The sequence below is a fragment of the Delphinus delphis genome, chromosome 7, assembly GCF_949987515.2.
Source record: "Delphinus delphis chromosome 7, mDelDel1.2, whole genome shotgun sequence".
Lineage (NCBI taxonomy): Eukaryota > Metazoa > Chordata > Mammalia > Artiodactyla > Delphinidae > Delphinus > Delphinus delphis.
The window spans coordinates 73,682,888-73,696,759 of record NC_082689.1 but is presented as its reverse complement, the minus strand read 5'-3'; the positions used below and the strand labels follow the sequence as shown (position 1 = coordinate 73,696,759).

At 35.0% G+C, this 13,872-nt stretch overlaps 1 protein-coding gene across 3 annotated transcripts in view; it reads right to left on the bottom strand.

Annotated features, from left to right (window-relative positions):
- Window positions 1–286: 286 nt before the first annotated feature.
- Window positions 287–13,872, bottom strand: part of ACVR1C (activin A receptor type 1C) — an 88,818-nt gene continuing 75,232 nt past the window's right edge. For all 3 annotated transcript variants that reach the window (XM_060016768.1, XM_060016769.1, XM_060016770.1), the window contains 4 exons: window positions 13,348–13,504; window positions 11,245–11,369; window positions 8,972–9,102; window positions 287–4,450 (listed from right to left, as the gene is read on the bottom strand). In XM_060016768.1, the coding sequence (XP_059872751.1) occupies window positions 4,325–4,450; window positions 8,972–9,102; window positions 11,245–11,369; window positions 13,348–13,504 (539 nt within the window). In that variant the 3' untranslated portion in view covers window positions 287–4,324. The remainder of the gene's footprint in view (window positions 4,451–8,971; window positions 9,103–11,244; window positions 11,370–13,347; window positions 13,505–13,872) is intronic.

The window sequence follows — 13,872 nt, the reverse complement described above, 5'->3', positions numbered from 1 at the left end:
AAATTTCTTACATCCTTTACAGTTCCCAAATACTGGGTTTGGTTTTTGTCTGTGACACCACTAAACTAATTTAGACCACCAAGGGATTCTCCCTTTATTAGAAGGCTAAATAGTAAAATGATTAAGGTAAATAGTAGCTAGTTTTTGTTTTTTTTTTTAATTAGAGACTAAAGATAATTTTGGGAGACAGTGAGGGAATATTTTAAAAGGAGGTGAGAAAAATAATGAAGCATAAAAGAAAAGCTAGAGGGAGAAAAGAAAGCCAAATATCTGAAAATTTGTATTAAAAGACTTTGAAAAATTGTCTATACTATAGAAATTCTATTTAATATTAACATTTTAATGAAATTTTTGTATTCCAACTGACATTTTTTCTGTTTAGAAGAAGCCCTCAGGAGCAAAGGGATTACTGTCTTCACTAAATAATGCATCAAGTCCATGTAGGTATTAGCTTGTGGAGGGAGCTAATACAAAACATTATCAAACACAGAAGAATATGTTTCACAAAAGAAAAAATATTTAGAATCTCTTCAGAAACCACAATGACACCACTTTAAGATACTAATTCTTAAACATTTCCAAATAACTTAAAATGTTGTACTTGTAAATTTATTTAAAGGAACAATTATTGAAGACATCAACTACCATCACCTTCACTCATTCGCTATTTTAACTTTCTTAATTTCCTGGTGGGAAATAAAATGTCCAGACTTTAAATAAATTTTTGTAAATGAATTACATTTCCGTATTTATTTTAAATAATTAATCAGAAACTATTCCCTGCTAAGTAATTTTAAGTTGAACTTTATATAATGGCAAATGCGAGCTCCCTGTCTTCAGATGATTTGCTAAGTAGTTTCCCTGGTACTTTTGCGTAAATTCTAAGATAGCCCTGAGTTTTCTCTGCCCCAATAAGTCACATGGTGGCAAAAATCCAGCATAGTAGAAGTAGTTTTCTTTTGTTTTATTTAATAATTCTACTAAGGTAGAAATATTACAAATAATAAACTTTTATGGAACGTCTAACCTAGTGAATCTATTGTAGATTTTCATTTTAAAATAAAAGCTGATTTTGAAGTCTTCAGACACTGCAATCAGGTTACTATTTTCATATAATCATGGAAATTTAAAATGCAAAGTTAATTGAAAGTATAAAGATGAGAAGCAAGTGCTATACCTAAAATAGTGCACGACACAGTCATGTTTCACTTAACTTTCAAGTCAGAACATAAATTAAGAATTCTAGATGTGACATGCCAAATATTTTAGACAGAAGAAAGCACACAACAGAATCTGTACCAATTACACACTTAAATGCTTAGCTTATAAGGCAACAAGTTCATGCTGAAATATTGACAACAAATGATGCTTCCCTTAGTTTAAGGAAGTGATGCTGCATATAAATCCCATCACCACTTTATACAGTACTGAAATTTCATAAATAGCATTTTCCCAAGCTTCACGTTATACCCAAAGCCAAAATATTTGAAAGGAGCAAAGAACACTGACACTTTGAGCCTAAGAAGAATATTTTTTGCTTGTAACACAATTCAAAAGAAATAAATATTACACAATGACTCCATTAAAAAGAAATAATGTAAAGTTTAACAGCATAGGTTATATACAGTAAATTTGCCTAATGCTCTAAACTGGATCATATTTCTGTAAATGAGCATTTTCTATTTATAATCATTCTGAAAGTTAAGGAAAAATTAAAACTTTTAACTTTTTCTTATAGTTTATGTTAACCTACCCTCTTTCTTTAAAAATGCATTTGGAAATTGAAATATAAGACTATTCATTTAGGAGTTATAGTTAACAAACACAAAAACAAGAAAAATATCTCAAAATGTACAGATTTCTCTACAGTGGAAGTTGACTCAATAAAAATATGGAATTATATTTGGACACCTTCAAATAGATTATAAAACATAATGTCAAGGAAAATGGGAGATTATAAAACACCTTCTCTCAAAAATTAAATAAGTATATTCACCCATCATATGTGAATAAAAGAGGAAATATTACTCTTGTTTTTATGAAACTATAGTACAATCATAGTAAATAAATAATTTCATTCTCATATATGCAGAAACAATCTATGAGAAACCAAGGTAACAAGCACAAGCAAGATTACTCCTTTACAGAAGCTCTTTTTAGAATTCCTTCCCATATGCACTTTAAAAAATTGATTACATAATTTAGATTGTCTCGAATAACCAGTAAAGATACTTCCTACATGTGCTGCAAATTGAGAGCAATTTTTGAAACCCACGGTCATATAGAATTCAAGACATCCTCACATTTGTCAATTTACTTCCCCTACACACCCACATCCCTGTTCCCATTCCCAAATTAGACTTTAAAATCCCTGAGGGCAGAACCTATCCACCTTTTAATTTCCCTGTTGAACCCAAAATTGTGGCAAGGAAGATATGCAGTGCCCCACATTTTGTAATGAATGGATAATTGCATGAATGAGAATGAAGGTATATGTAAACCACAGCTGTCAGATTTTTGCCTTTGATATCTCATCCTAGTCAAATGAAGATGGGTTTAGTAACACATTTCCATAGTGGAATGAAGTGTAATCACTAGATTGTACTCTATGTGATAATACACAGGTATATCCTATAGAACATTGTTACCCAAGTCATGCTTTGTAGAAACTAAAATGTGGGCTAGTGAAAGGTTTCCCGTTTTTTATAAAAGAGTTCCATTGGTCAAATAATTTGGAAAATCCAGTTAAAGAAATTCAAGTAACATTTTTTTACTGCTAGACTCCTCAAAGCACATAATATACTAATATGCGGTATCACTTTCTAAAAATCTATCAAAGAACACTTTTGGTCTTTGATCATCTCAGAAGAGCATTCTAAGGAACAGAGTTTAGGAAACAATGTTTTAGAACAATAAACAATACCATGTTAAATCTTGCTTCACCAAAGCAGAATTATAGATTTGAAGGAAAAATTTAATGTTCCATGTATTATTCAGAATGCATCACTTTTGTCTCCACAGGAAATAGAATAAAAGCAAAGTTATCATGAGCCTTCTGTACCCATTGCTCATTTTGAAAGGGTAAGGGAATATCTCTTTACTGATAACCCTTGCTTGGGTTTGGTTATCATATTTCATTTAAGAGTTTTCTTAATTTTTCCTCAAAATATCCCCTAGTAGCCTCTTCCTTTTCTGTTCTTCTCTTTCTAAATGTATATGTACAAAAGTGGTAGGGACCTCTGCAATACATCTTAAAGACATCTCTGACAATTTATGACCTTATGACTGATTAATGTCTGGAAGTATTCAGAGAACATTAAAACTCATCTAACAAATAGGGTGACTATGGAATTTCTATGAGGAAAATGTCAGTGGATATTGTCCTGAGAGTTCATACAGATCCATTATGATTCTGCAAAATAACTTAATTTGTCTTCCGTTTGACTAAACCACAAATTCCGTCATGAAAGATGTTGTTTCTACATAGGGAGAAAAAAATACTATAGGAATTAAAGGGAAAGTAGGAAGCTAGCTAACTATCATGTGGATTATCATAAGATTTGGACCTAGTGCCAGCTCTATCACTAGCTATGTGACTTTGGGACATCTGTCAATGTCTCAAGGTGTCAGGTGTCTCATTTGAAAATAAGAGAAAGTAACAACCTTGTGACTTCCCAACTGTTTGCCTCAGGGGCTGCTGTGGTGGTGGATTATGAAGAGGAGAACAGGGAAGGAGAAACCAGGGAAGTGATCTGATCTCCCTTCCATCTTCCACCTGAGCAGCACTACTTTTACATGTTTTGTATACTAAAGTTCAGAGCAATATTTAATTTTTAAAAGATCCTGTTTAAAGAGAAAACCACAGATTCTATGATCTAAAGTTTTGTTTAGATATAACATCCTCCAGGCCACATTTTTAATAAACGTATTTTCATCTCAGGAAAAAACAATGGGCTTTTATATTTTCTTTTCTATTCATTCATGTGCTCCTGATTCAAGTAAAATAAAACCTTAATAACTTTCATTATTTCATATAGCTTATTTTACACTTTTGTAATATGTTTCTTAAATAAAAAGATGAGTTGATGTGTTGCTTTTCAAAATAAAATTAAAGACAACATGGGGAGTGGATGAAGTCAACTCCAGCCCATACTTGACTTTAGTTATTTTTTCATGGTGCCTTTGGGCACTTAAATACTGCACTGCATTATCTTTGAGGTAGAACAACAGCAACGATGACAAAACAAAGGCCAAAAAATTCACATAAAAAGGAAAAATGAGAAAGAAAGATGTGAGAGGTTTCTTTTTAACACAATTCTCATCATCAGGCTTTGCAGTCTTCTTTGACACAAAGTTGAGAAATAGTCTTCTTAATCCGGAGGGCGGTTAGGCGGGCTGCCCCATTGGCATACCAACACTCGCGCATTATTCTCCCCATGACTCGGAGTGCCTTTAAGAGAGAAAATATCAAAGTCTTTAGCACAAAACACAGTACGAGAGAAGAAAAGCCACAAACACAGGAATCGATGCTAAGCTCTGATACAGAAATAGTAAACTTAAATCAATATGAGAAGGAGATCAGGGCCAAATCACTTCAAAAATCCTGTCAAGGGTGTCTCCCCTAAGACAAGGAACAGGGCATCTCCCCCCAGACACAGACCAGGGCGTCTCCACTCAGACAAGGACCAGAGCATCTCCCCTCAGACGCGGACCAGGGCATCAACCCTCAGGCAAGGACCGTGGCTTCTCCTCCCAGACAGAGACAAGGGTGACTTCGTTCAGAAAAAGACCAGAGCGTCTCCTCTCAGAGACCAGGGTGACTTCTCTCAGAAAGGGACCAGGGTATTTCCCCACTGACAGAGACCAGGTCATCTCCCCTCAGAGGGACCAGAGCATCTCCCCACAGAAAGAGACCAAGGTGACTTCTCTCAGAAAAAGACTAGAGTGTCTCTTCTTAGAGACCAGAACATCTACCCTCAGACCAGGACTAGGACATTTCCTCTCAGAAAGGGACCAGACTGTCTCCCCTCAGATAAGGACTAAGGCATCTCCCCTGAGAGGGACCAGAATGTCTCCCCATGGACAGAGACAAAGGTGACTTCTCTCAGAAAAAGACCAGGCTCTCCCCTCAAACAGAGAAAAAAGTTTCTCCCCTCAGACAGAGACCAGGTCAACTTCTAGCATAGAAAGACCAGGGCTCTCCCCTCAGACAGAGCCCAGGCTGTCTCCCCTCAAACAGAGATCAGGGCACCTCCTCTCCTAGGGAGACCAGGGTGTCTTCTCTCAGACAGGCCAGGTGTCTCCTCTCAGAAAGCGGCCAGGCGATCTCCTCTGGCTTCAGGCAGAGGCACAGGGCCCACTGATCTGCTAGATGATTTGAAGCCATCATTTGTGGACCTTGAAGGTAGCTATAGGAGATGATAGGGAGCCTTTGCTCAGTGGCATTTTGGTTTATGGAATTACACTATCATTTTTAAGGTCATGTTTGATTAGCATAATGTGAAATGATGGACCAGTTTCATTTGTTTTAGTCTTTTCTGTTTAGTGATTAGTTGTTTATTTGTCTTCCACCTACTCTGTTGAATGTAATTTTAGGAAAGAGAATATGGCCACCTTACACAACATCCTTTTAGAGTAAGTGAAATCAATTGAATAGCTTTATCTTCTTGAGATGATCAATAATCTTTGAAACGATTAATCTTTTTATGCATTTTATGTATGCATTTTATGAAAATTTTCCTCTTCTTTCAAGCTGCATGAAAATAAAATGCTTTCAATTAAGAAATTATATATGTTATGTATAAAAAAGCTAACAATTTCTGCCCTTGGGCTTTCAGAATATGTAAACTTTCTTTAAAATCTTTGTAGTGGAATTAAAATATTTCTAAAAATCCTGTCAAAACACAGATATTAATCCTATAGAGGGAGGCTATTAATCCTCTTTTAATTGAAAATTCTGGGAATATGGTAGAATGACTATCTTTTAAAATATTCTAAGAAAGGACATGAAAGACAAAAATGGATAAGGGATGGGTTGGAAATTCCCTGTGTTGCTCTGGATGGTAAGTACACACATATACATTTTTCTTTAAGTCATCAAACTACATACTAAGATTTATTCATTTTATCATATGTAAATTATGCCACAATAAAATAATGATCTAAATACTAATATCAAAAATTTTGAGGGGGCTTCCCTGGTGGCGCAGTGGTTAAGAATCTGCCTGCCAATGCAGGGGACATGGGTTTGAGCCCTGGTCCGGGAAGATCCCACATGCCGCGGAGCAACTAAGCCCGTGCGCCACAACAACTGAAGCCCGCGCACCTAGAGCCCGTGCTCCACAACAAGAGAAGCTACCGCAATGAGAAGGCCGCACACCGCAACGAAGAGTAGCCCCCGCTCTCTGCAACTAGAGAAAGCCCACGCGCAGCAAAGAAAACCCAACACAGCCAAAAATAAAAACAAACAAATAAATAAATTTATTAAAAAAAAAAAAAAAATTTTTGAATTAAAAAAATCAGTATAAGTGAACTGGTAAATAAATAAGATAAATACTCAGAGGGGAAAACAATGAGAATGCATGAATCCAGAGAGGTATAAGAAATCACTGAAGCAAGGCGTTGCTCTGATGGCATTTGCTGATCTCACAGTCTAGAATTTCAGAATTGATGGACCATATGTGAAAGACAGGAAATACAGCCCAAAGCACACAGAAGGTGTCAGATCAAGACATTTACAAAGTCCAGACTGTAAGCATGAATTGGTCTTAGAAGGAACTTTGTGAAGAAAATTGTCTAAATCTTTGATCTTGGTAAAGAAAAAATCAAACCTTAGCCTTAAAATGTTGCAGTAAGCCTGAGCTCATAGTGAAAATTCACAAGAAGATGAGGAAATAAAGTATCACAAGCAAGAGTTAGTCAAAACAACAAACAGGAAAATCAAACCTATCAAAACATTAGATGCTAGAATTAAATGATATAAAATATTTAAAAAATAAAGTACATTTTAAAAAGCAAAGAGAAAAGTCTAAACATAAGTAAAAAGCAAAAGTATATTTAAAACAAAACAAAACAAATAAATGGCATTTTTTACAGAATCAGAACAAAAAACAAAGAAAATTTTAAAAAGAAAACAAAAACCCCAAAACAAACAATAAAAAACAAAACTAATATAAAAAAAGGTGTCAAAGGTAAGACATGAAAAGTTTTAAGGGGCAAAACTATCATAACTTTCACACAACATTATACTGGAAATCCTAGAAACTGCAATAAGAAAGGTATGAGTCCCCGGACTCTCATTATTTGGGGATATGATCATCTATGTAGGCACCCCAAAAGAATCTATAGTTTTATACCCTAAAGAAATAATTTTTACACACACACACAGCAGTATTGTTTTAAAAGAAACTAAAAATCACACATGTGACAATCAACAGTAGAGTGAAAAAAAGAAATTAGATACATACAATGGAATACTACACAGATATGAAAATAAACAGATTATAGCTATACATATATAAGGTAAAGTAAAAAAAATTAAGAAGAATATCTATAGTAAGTGTCAATATATTTCACAAATAAACAAAAGTTAGCCATATACACGTACATATATATATATATATATATATATATATGTATGGCTAAATTTTAAAGCAAAGCAAGGCAATAATAAAATGATTAGTTATAATAGTAGCCTCTCAGAGGGGTGAGGAATCTTCAAAGGTATTGGAAGTGTCCTATTCTTTAAACTTGGTCATGAATTCTATTATCTTTACATATAACTTTACATATATGTTAATATCCTCTCATATGCATGAAATGGTTAATATCAGAAAAAATTTTAATTTAATTTCAATTTGCTTATAAATGCCTCAAATTCTGCTTCTCAAATGAGTATATAGGTAAGCTATCTACACAAAATAGAAATATCAGGACATAAATCTTGCCTTAAATAGGAAATGAGTTGAGCGAAACATGAAGGAGAGGAAAAATGAGGAAAAACGTAACCGTATAAGATATGACAGAGCCAAAACTAAAAGATGTCACCAAAAAAATCGCCTCAAGCATTACATTTAAATATGGCAGAAGACAAACAGTCATAATTGGGATGGGGGAGATTAAAGCATTAAAATAGTTGTGGAACTAGTTAGATGATTTATAGTCTTTCCTCCACCTTCCCTTTTACTTCCTGTGGGAGCTAGAGAAGTCTCTCTCTTCACACAGGCAGAACAAGCATTGCAATATGTCTGCTCTATGATGGTTACTACATGTGTGGTACAAGATGAGGAGCTAAACAACAATGGTCCCTGCCATGGGGAAGCTTTTCTGATGGAAGAGAATAAACTCAAACTTCAGCAAGTTAGGGATTAGGAATAATTTATTGACTCTAAGGATGACTGAAATTGTAATACTCTGTGTAGCACAGACATTGACTACCCACCGAATATGCCTGTGTTCCCGACATTCCCAGCTCCCTTCCAGCTGGATGGGACTGTGTGACTCGTTCTGGTCTATGAACCATGAGTGGAAATGAAATGTGTCACTTGAGCCAAAGTATTAGAGAGCCAGTGTGTGACCCTCCAGCTCCTCTCTTCTCCTGACCTAGACCTCTGGAAACTATGTGTTTAGATAGCAGCATCACAAGATCAAAGTCACCTGGATTACTGAATCACCACAGGGAGCACAGATTCCAATGAAAGCTGCCTAACCTACAGGGGACTTGGCGTAGCAAGAAATAAAGTCTTGTGTGAAGTCACTGGGATGTCAAGGTTGTTCCTGCCACATAACTTAGCCTTATGATACTGACAGCTAAAGGGAATAAAATCCTTCTGAAGCTTATATGAAGACATATACCTACATACATGAAATGAATTGGATGCCTAGATAAACAGGACTATGGCCTCTGAAAATCCACCCTGATACTTACCTCAAAATTATAATGGGAAAAATACACATAAGAACATAGCCTTACTTCACAGCTTTGCCACTGGTTCGGAATACTTGGTCGGAACTTCTGGTCACAGACAACCTTCCTCATTTCCTCTATTGAGGGATCTGAAGGCACCATGTCATAATAAGGCAACTGGTACTCCTCAACAATTCCTATAAAAAAGTTGCGTAATAAATTTCCCAGTGTGAATAATAAACAAAGATGTTTACTTCAAAATAATACCAATTAAGTTTTCTAGGCACAAGTGGTACCCTGGAAAACCGGAAAATCAGGCTTATTAAAATTATGTATCATTGTAAAACCAAAGATATAAGTTTAAAGCACTAAGTTGAATAGTTATATAAGTTTATGAAATTTTATACTATGAAAATTTATATAAGTTTGATAATTAAACAAGTTATATGAGACAAAAGTATATGTAATTACTGTATAAAATATATAATTTTATATAATTATACATATATAATTTTATATAAAATATGTTACATTTACATAACTTAATAATTATAAAAATATAATTTCATATTATGAAAATTATGTAAATTTTGATTTTCATAAAATGCCATTGTGCAATTCAGAAGTAATATCTAATTACAAAATTTACAGCAAGCCTCACTGATCTGTGAATGACGTATATTTCTCCGTGAATGAAGTATATTTCTCCTTTTCAAAACACAATAGCTTTCTCTTTTTGAACATTGTTAGGCAATCTTTTAAGAGCTGAGTTTTTTACATTTGGATTTTACAGCTACTAGATCTGAGAATGTTCCAGAGAAATGGCCAAAGGTATTTGAAGATGAACAGTTCAACGTGAAGGTTAATATTTAAAGAGTCTCAAATAATAGACAAAGATTTGACTTTAATTATCAGAATGTTACCTGAGTTCAAGAATTTCCTTACAGAATCAATTGAATTAAACTATAGTTCTTTTAATTTAAATATTTAAGATTGGCATAATTTAGAAAATGAAATTCAAATCATGCTAACTAAATTACCATTTCAACTGTTGAAGAAAATTTAAGGACAAAAATCTAAAAGCAAATCTAGACAAATATCAGTATGAAATTAAAAAAAATAATAACATGTTTGAATCTTGCTATTTACCAAGCACCTTCCTAAGCCCTTTACATGTTTTAACTAATTATTCCTCAAAAGCACTGACTAAAGAAAGTACATAGTATCCCATTTTTACAGAATCAGGAAACTGAGGCACAAAGAGTGTCATGAATTTTCTCAAGGTCACATAGCTAGTAAGTGGCAGATCTGGAACTTGATCCCAGGCTTGGGGATTCCAGTGTCCATGTACTGTTTCTGCACCACTCTAGTCTATTGCTTCTGTGAATAGTTTCATCTTCCTGAATATTTTATTATCTAACCTAGGAATAAAAGGGGGAAAGCATGTTTTCTCATTCAAATATAATTTTAAATTTTAAGCTTTTCATTTTTTTAAATATGAGATTTATGTAAGGCAAAATGACATCAATACAAAATGCAAAAACTGACAGTGGTTTAATAATGACAGTTCTTTCATTGAATGTTTACTATGAGCAGGCTCTATACAAAAAGCTTCACATGAATTAATTGAATTAGTCCATTAAATCCTTAAAGCCCAAGAGGTCAGTTTTATTATCTTCGTTTTACAGATGAGGAAAGTGAGACCATATAACTCACCTAAAGTCAGACATTCAGGAAGTTGCTAAACCAAGGTTTAGGACTAAGTCTGTCTCACTTGAAACTGAAAAATCTAAATCATTTTCTACCAGGATTTAACTTTTCTCCACTGATGAAACAACTTCATCAGACTGCATTTACAGGGTTTCATCTTCCCAAATTCTTCCTCTCATTATTAATCTCTAAACTGCTGGGAGCAGTAGAGTCAGGAAGTTAGTCTTTGCTTACCTCTGTCCTCCACTTTAATCCCCACACATACATCATCACCGGAAAGAAATGAACAAGAAAAGCCCGAGAACCAGAAGACTTCAATTTAAGTCCTGCGGCCTTGGCAAGTCATTTAGCTTCCTTGGGTTTAATTTCTGATATAAAATAGGAATACAGCTCAAAGAAGAAAATTTTCAAGTGCTTTGCAAAGTATTATTATGGAAATCAGAATTATCAGGAGAACTAAGTGGTAATCACAACCTAAAATCTCCGTTCTGTTCAAAATGCTCCACTTTTGCCACTGGAAAGATATCGCCAAAAGGTAATCTCTTAAATATTTAGAAACGATTCAACATAGTGCATTGAATTAGAGCATCAAGGAAAGGCAGACACAAAGAATATTTCCAAAATCTTACCTCCAACTGAACACCTCCGGGCTATTTCCCAGTAAACCAGACCAACAGAATAGATGTCAGCTCGTTTGAAGGACTCGAAGATATTCACATTTATTGTATCATCAAGCATTTCAGGAGCCATGTACCTTCAAAAACATGCACACTTCAGATTCTGTGTATGAGCTTATAGCAGTCCAGTAAAACACAATGTTAATAAATCCTGATATACAATATGTTAAGGCAGTTTACATCAAATTTACAGGTTGATCTGAGCCACTATAATAGAATAAAATTAAGTATGATGCTAACTGGACTTCCCTGGTGGCGCAGTGGTTTAGACTCCGCGTTCCCAATGCAGGGGGCCAGGGTTCACTAAGTGTGATGCTAACTGTAAGTTTTTTGTAGGAGTCCTTTATAAGATTAAGAAAGTTTCCTTTCATTTCGAGTTTGTTGGGAGTGTTTATCAATAATGGAGATTAAATTTAGTGAAATGTTTTTACTGCATCTATTGATATAATTGTGTGTTTTATTTATTTATAAATTTATTTAATTATTGAACGATAATTTTTAAAACATTTTAAATAGAACTAGAGATCATCCTAGTGTTAAAGCCTGTGGGCCAGGAGCCAAGTACTTGGAAAGCACTCAATAGGAAAGATGGAACTCAATTTCCAGTAGTTTGTAGCCAAGAAAGCTCCTTGAGGGCAAGGAGTATGTTCTATTCATCATGGTGGGCCCAGTACTCCAACACAGTGCTCAGTATCATTCCACAAATACCTGCTCTGAATGAACAATGTTATTATACATTGGCTCCAAGACATATATTCATATTATATATTGGCTCCAATAAAATTACAGCCTTGCTTGAATAGGACTAAATCAAAACTTCTACAGTCCCTGGGACCTGACAGAGCCTAGCTGTCTTAGGGATATATCGAGGATTTCTCAGAATATTGAGGTGAGGATGCAACACTCTCCCCAATATTTTAAAAGCTTTAGATTCTCTGAAGGAATCCAGCATCCCAGACTTCCCTGACAGACAAGTTAAAACTTGCTTTTTAAAGGGAAAAAAGAAGAGGTCCCTTAGGGCTGCCCAGTCTGAATAAATTGTCCTAAAGTGTTTCTGGGGCCCCATTAAAGTCTCCCAGGGAACAAAGTGAAGGACTCAGAGGGACTGGCCTGGAATCTCAAATATGGCTTGTAGGCTAACTATACCAGCTTAGAAATTCTCTACTCTCAAGGGCCTTTAACAACTCCAGGAAAGTGTTTTGGTTATTTCTGATTTCAAGGTCAAGAAACCTGGAATTATGCCAAAGTAGCACAGATCCTGAAATTCAAATGAAAGGAAACAGAAGTATGCTGGCCATATGGCCACAGTCTGGCTATAATAAGAAAACACCAGGAATCCCATTACTAATGGGTCTGTCCTGACATACGTGTGGTATGCTCTATATAAATCATGCTTGTTCTTAACTTTCAGAGATTCTGTTCCTTGAAAGTGGGAATTGTGTCCAACTCATATTACCTTAATACACATCAACTGGGGAGACTTATGGATAAGTACAACTATAGGTAAATATGTTACATAATATTTTTAAATATTGAGAGAATATTATATAGATATATATCTATATAACCTATATTATATAGATATATATATATTATATCACCTATCTAGTTAAGTGTATTGATTCTATATCTGTTGTTAGGACCTGAATGTATAGAACTAGCCCTGAGTTTCAGTTCATTTACGAGGTATTGAAGAATTGATATAAAGGCTTTGGAGGAGCTATACACTGCTAACATTTTTTTCCTCCTCTCTGTAGGAAAACTATTCTCAGATGTGGCACGCTAAAAATAATATATCACCATCACTTCCACCATTCCTTTCCACTGGACTCCCCACACAAATAGCTACTTTCTATATGACCAAATGCCAACTCTTCTTGCTTTATAACCATTGTGCCACTGATTTCTCGGTGACCCAGAGAAGACTTCTTGCTTTCTTGGGCCTAATGGTTTCCAACTTTGGATTTCCACCCACCTCCCTATACACATATCCCAGGCATTCATGTTTATGGGCAGTCATAAGTCTCAGTATGCTACCAAAGTAAGTTATCTTACCTTTTGGTTCCTACTTTAGGATTCTGAGGTATGTCAATAGTGTTCAGTATTGAATCATGCTTCACAGCCAACCCTAAGTCTGCTATGGCACAAGTTTCACATTTTTTCACTAAGATATTCTTTGATTTTATATCTCGATGAGCAATAGCAGGTTTACCTATGAAGCATAAGGTAAACATATTCACTTTTTTCATTACTGGAGATTGAACCTCTCTGAAAGGCGTCATCTTGAAGACTTGGCTCAAATGTTATCTTCTAAGAAAGGTCTTCCCTGACCCCCATTCTACATTCCAAGTCATTCTCCATCAGACTATCCCATTTTGCCTTCTTCATAGCCCTTATCACTATCTAAATTATCTTACTCATTCATATGCATTATCTGTCCCTCCCAACTAGACTGTAGGCTACCTAAGGGCAGTGGCTATGTCTTACTCATCACCGTGCCTCCAATGCTTAGAACACTAGGTGACATTTAGTAACCACTGGTAAATATTTGCTGAATAAGTAGGGAAAGTATTAGCATTG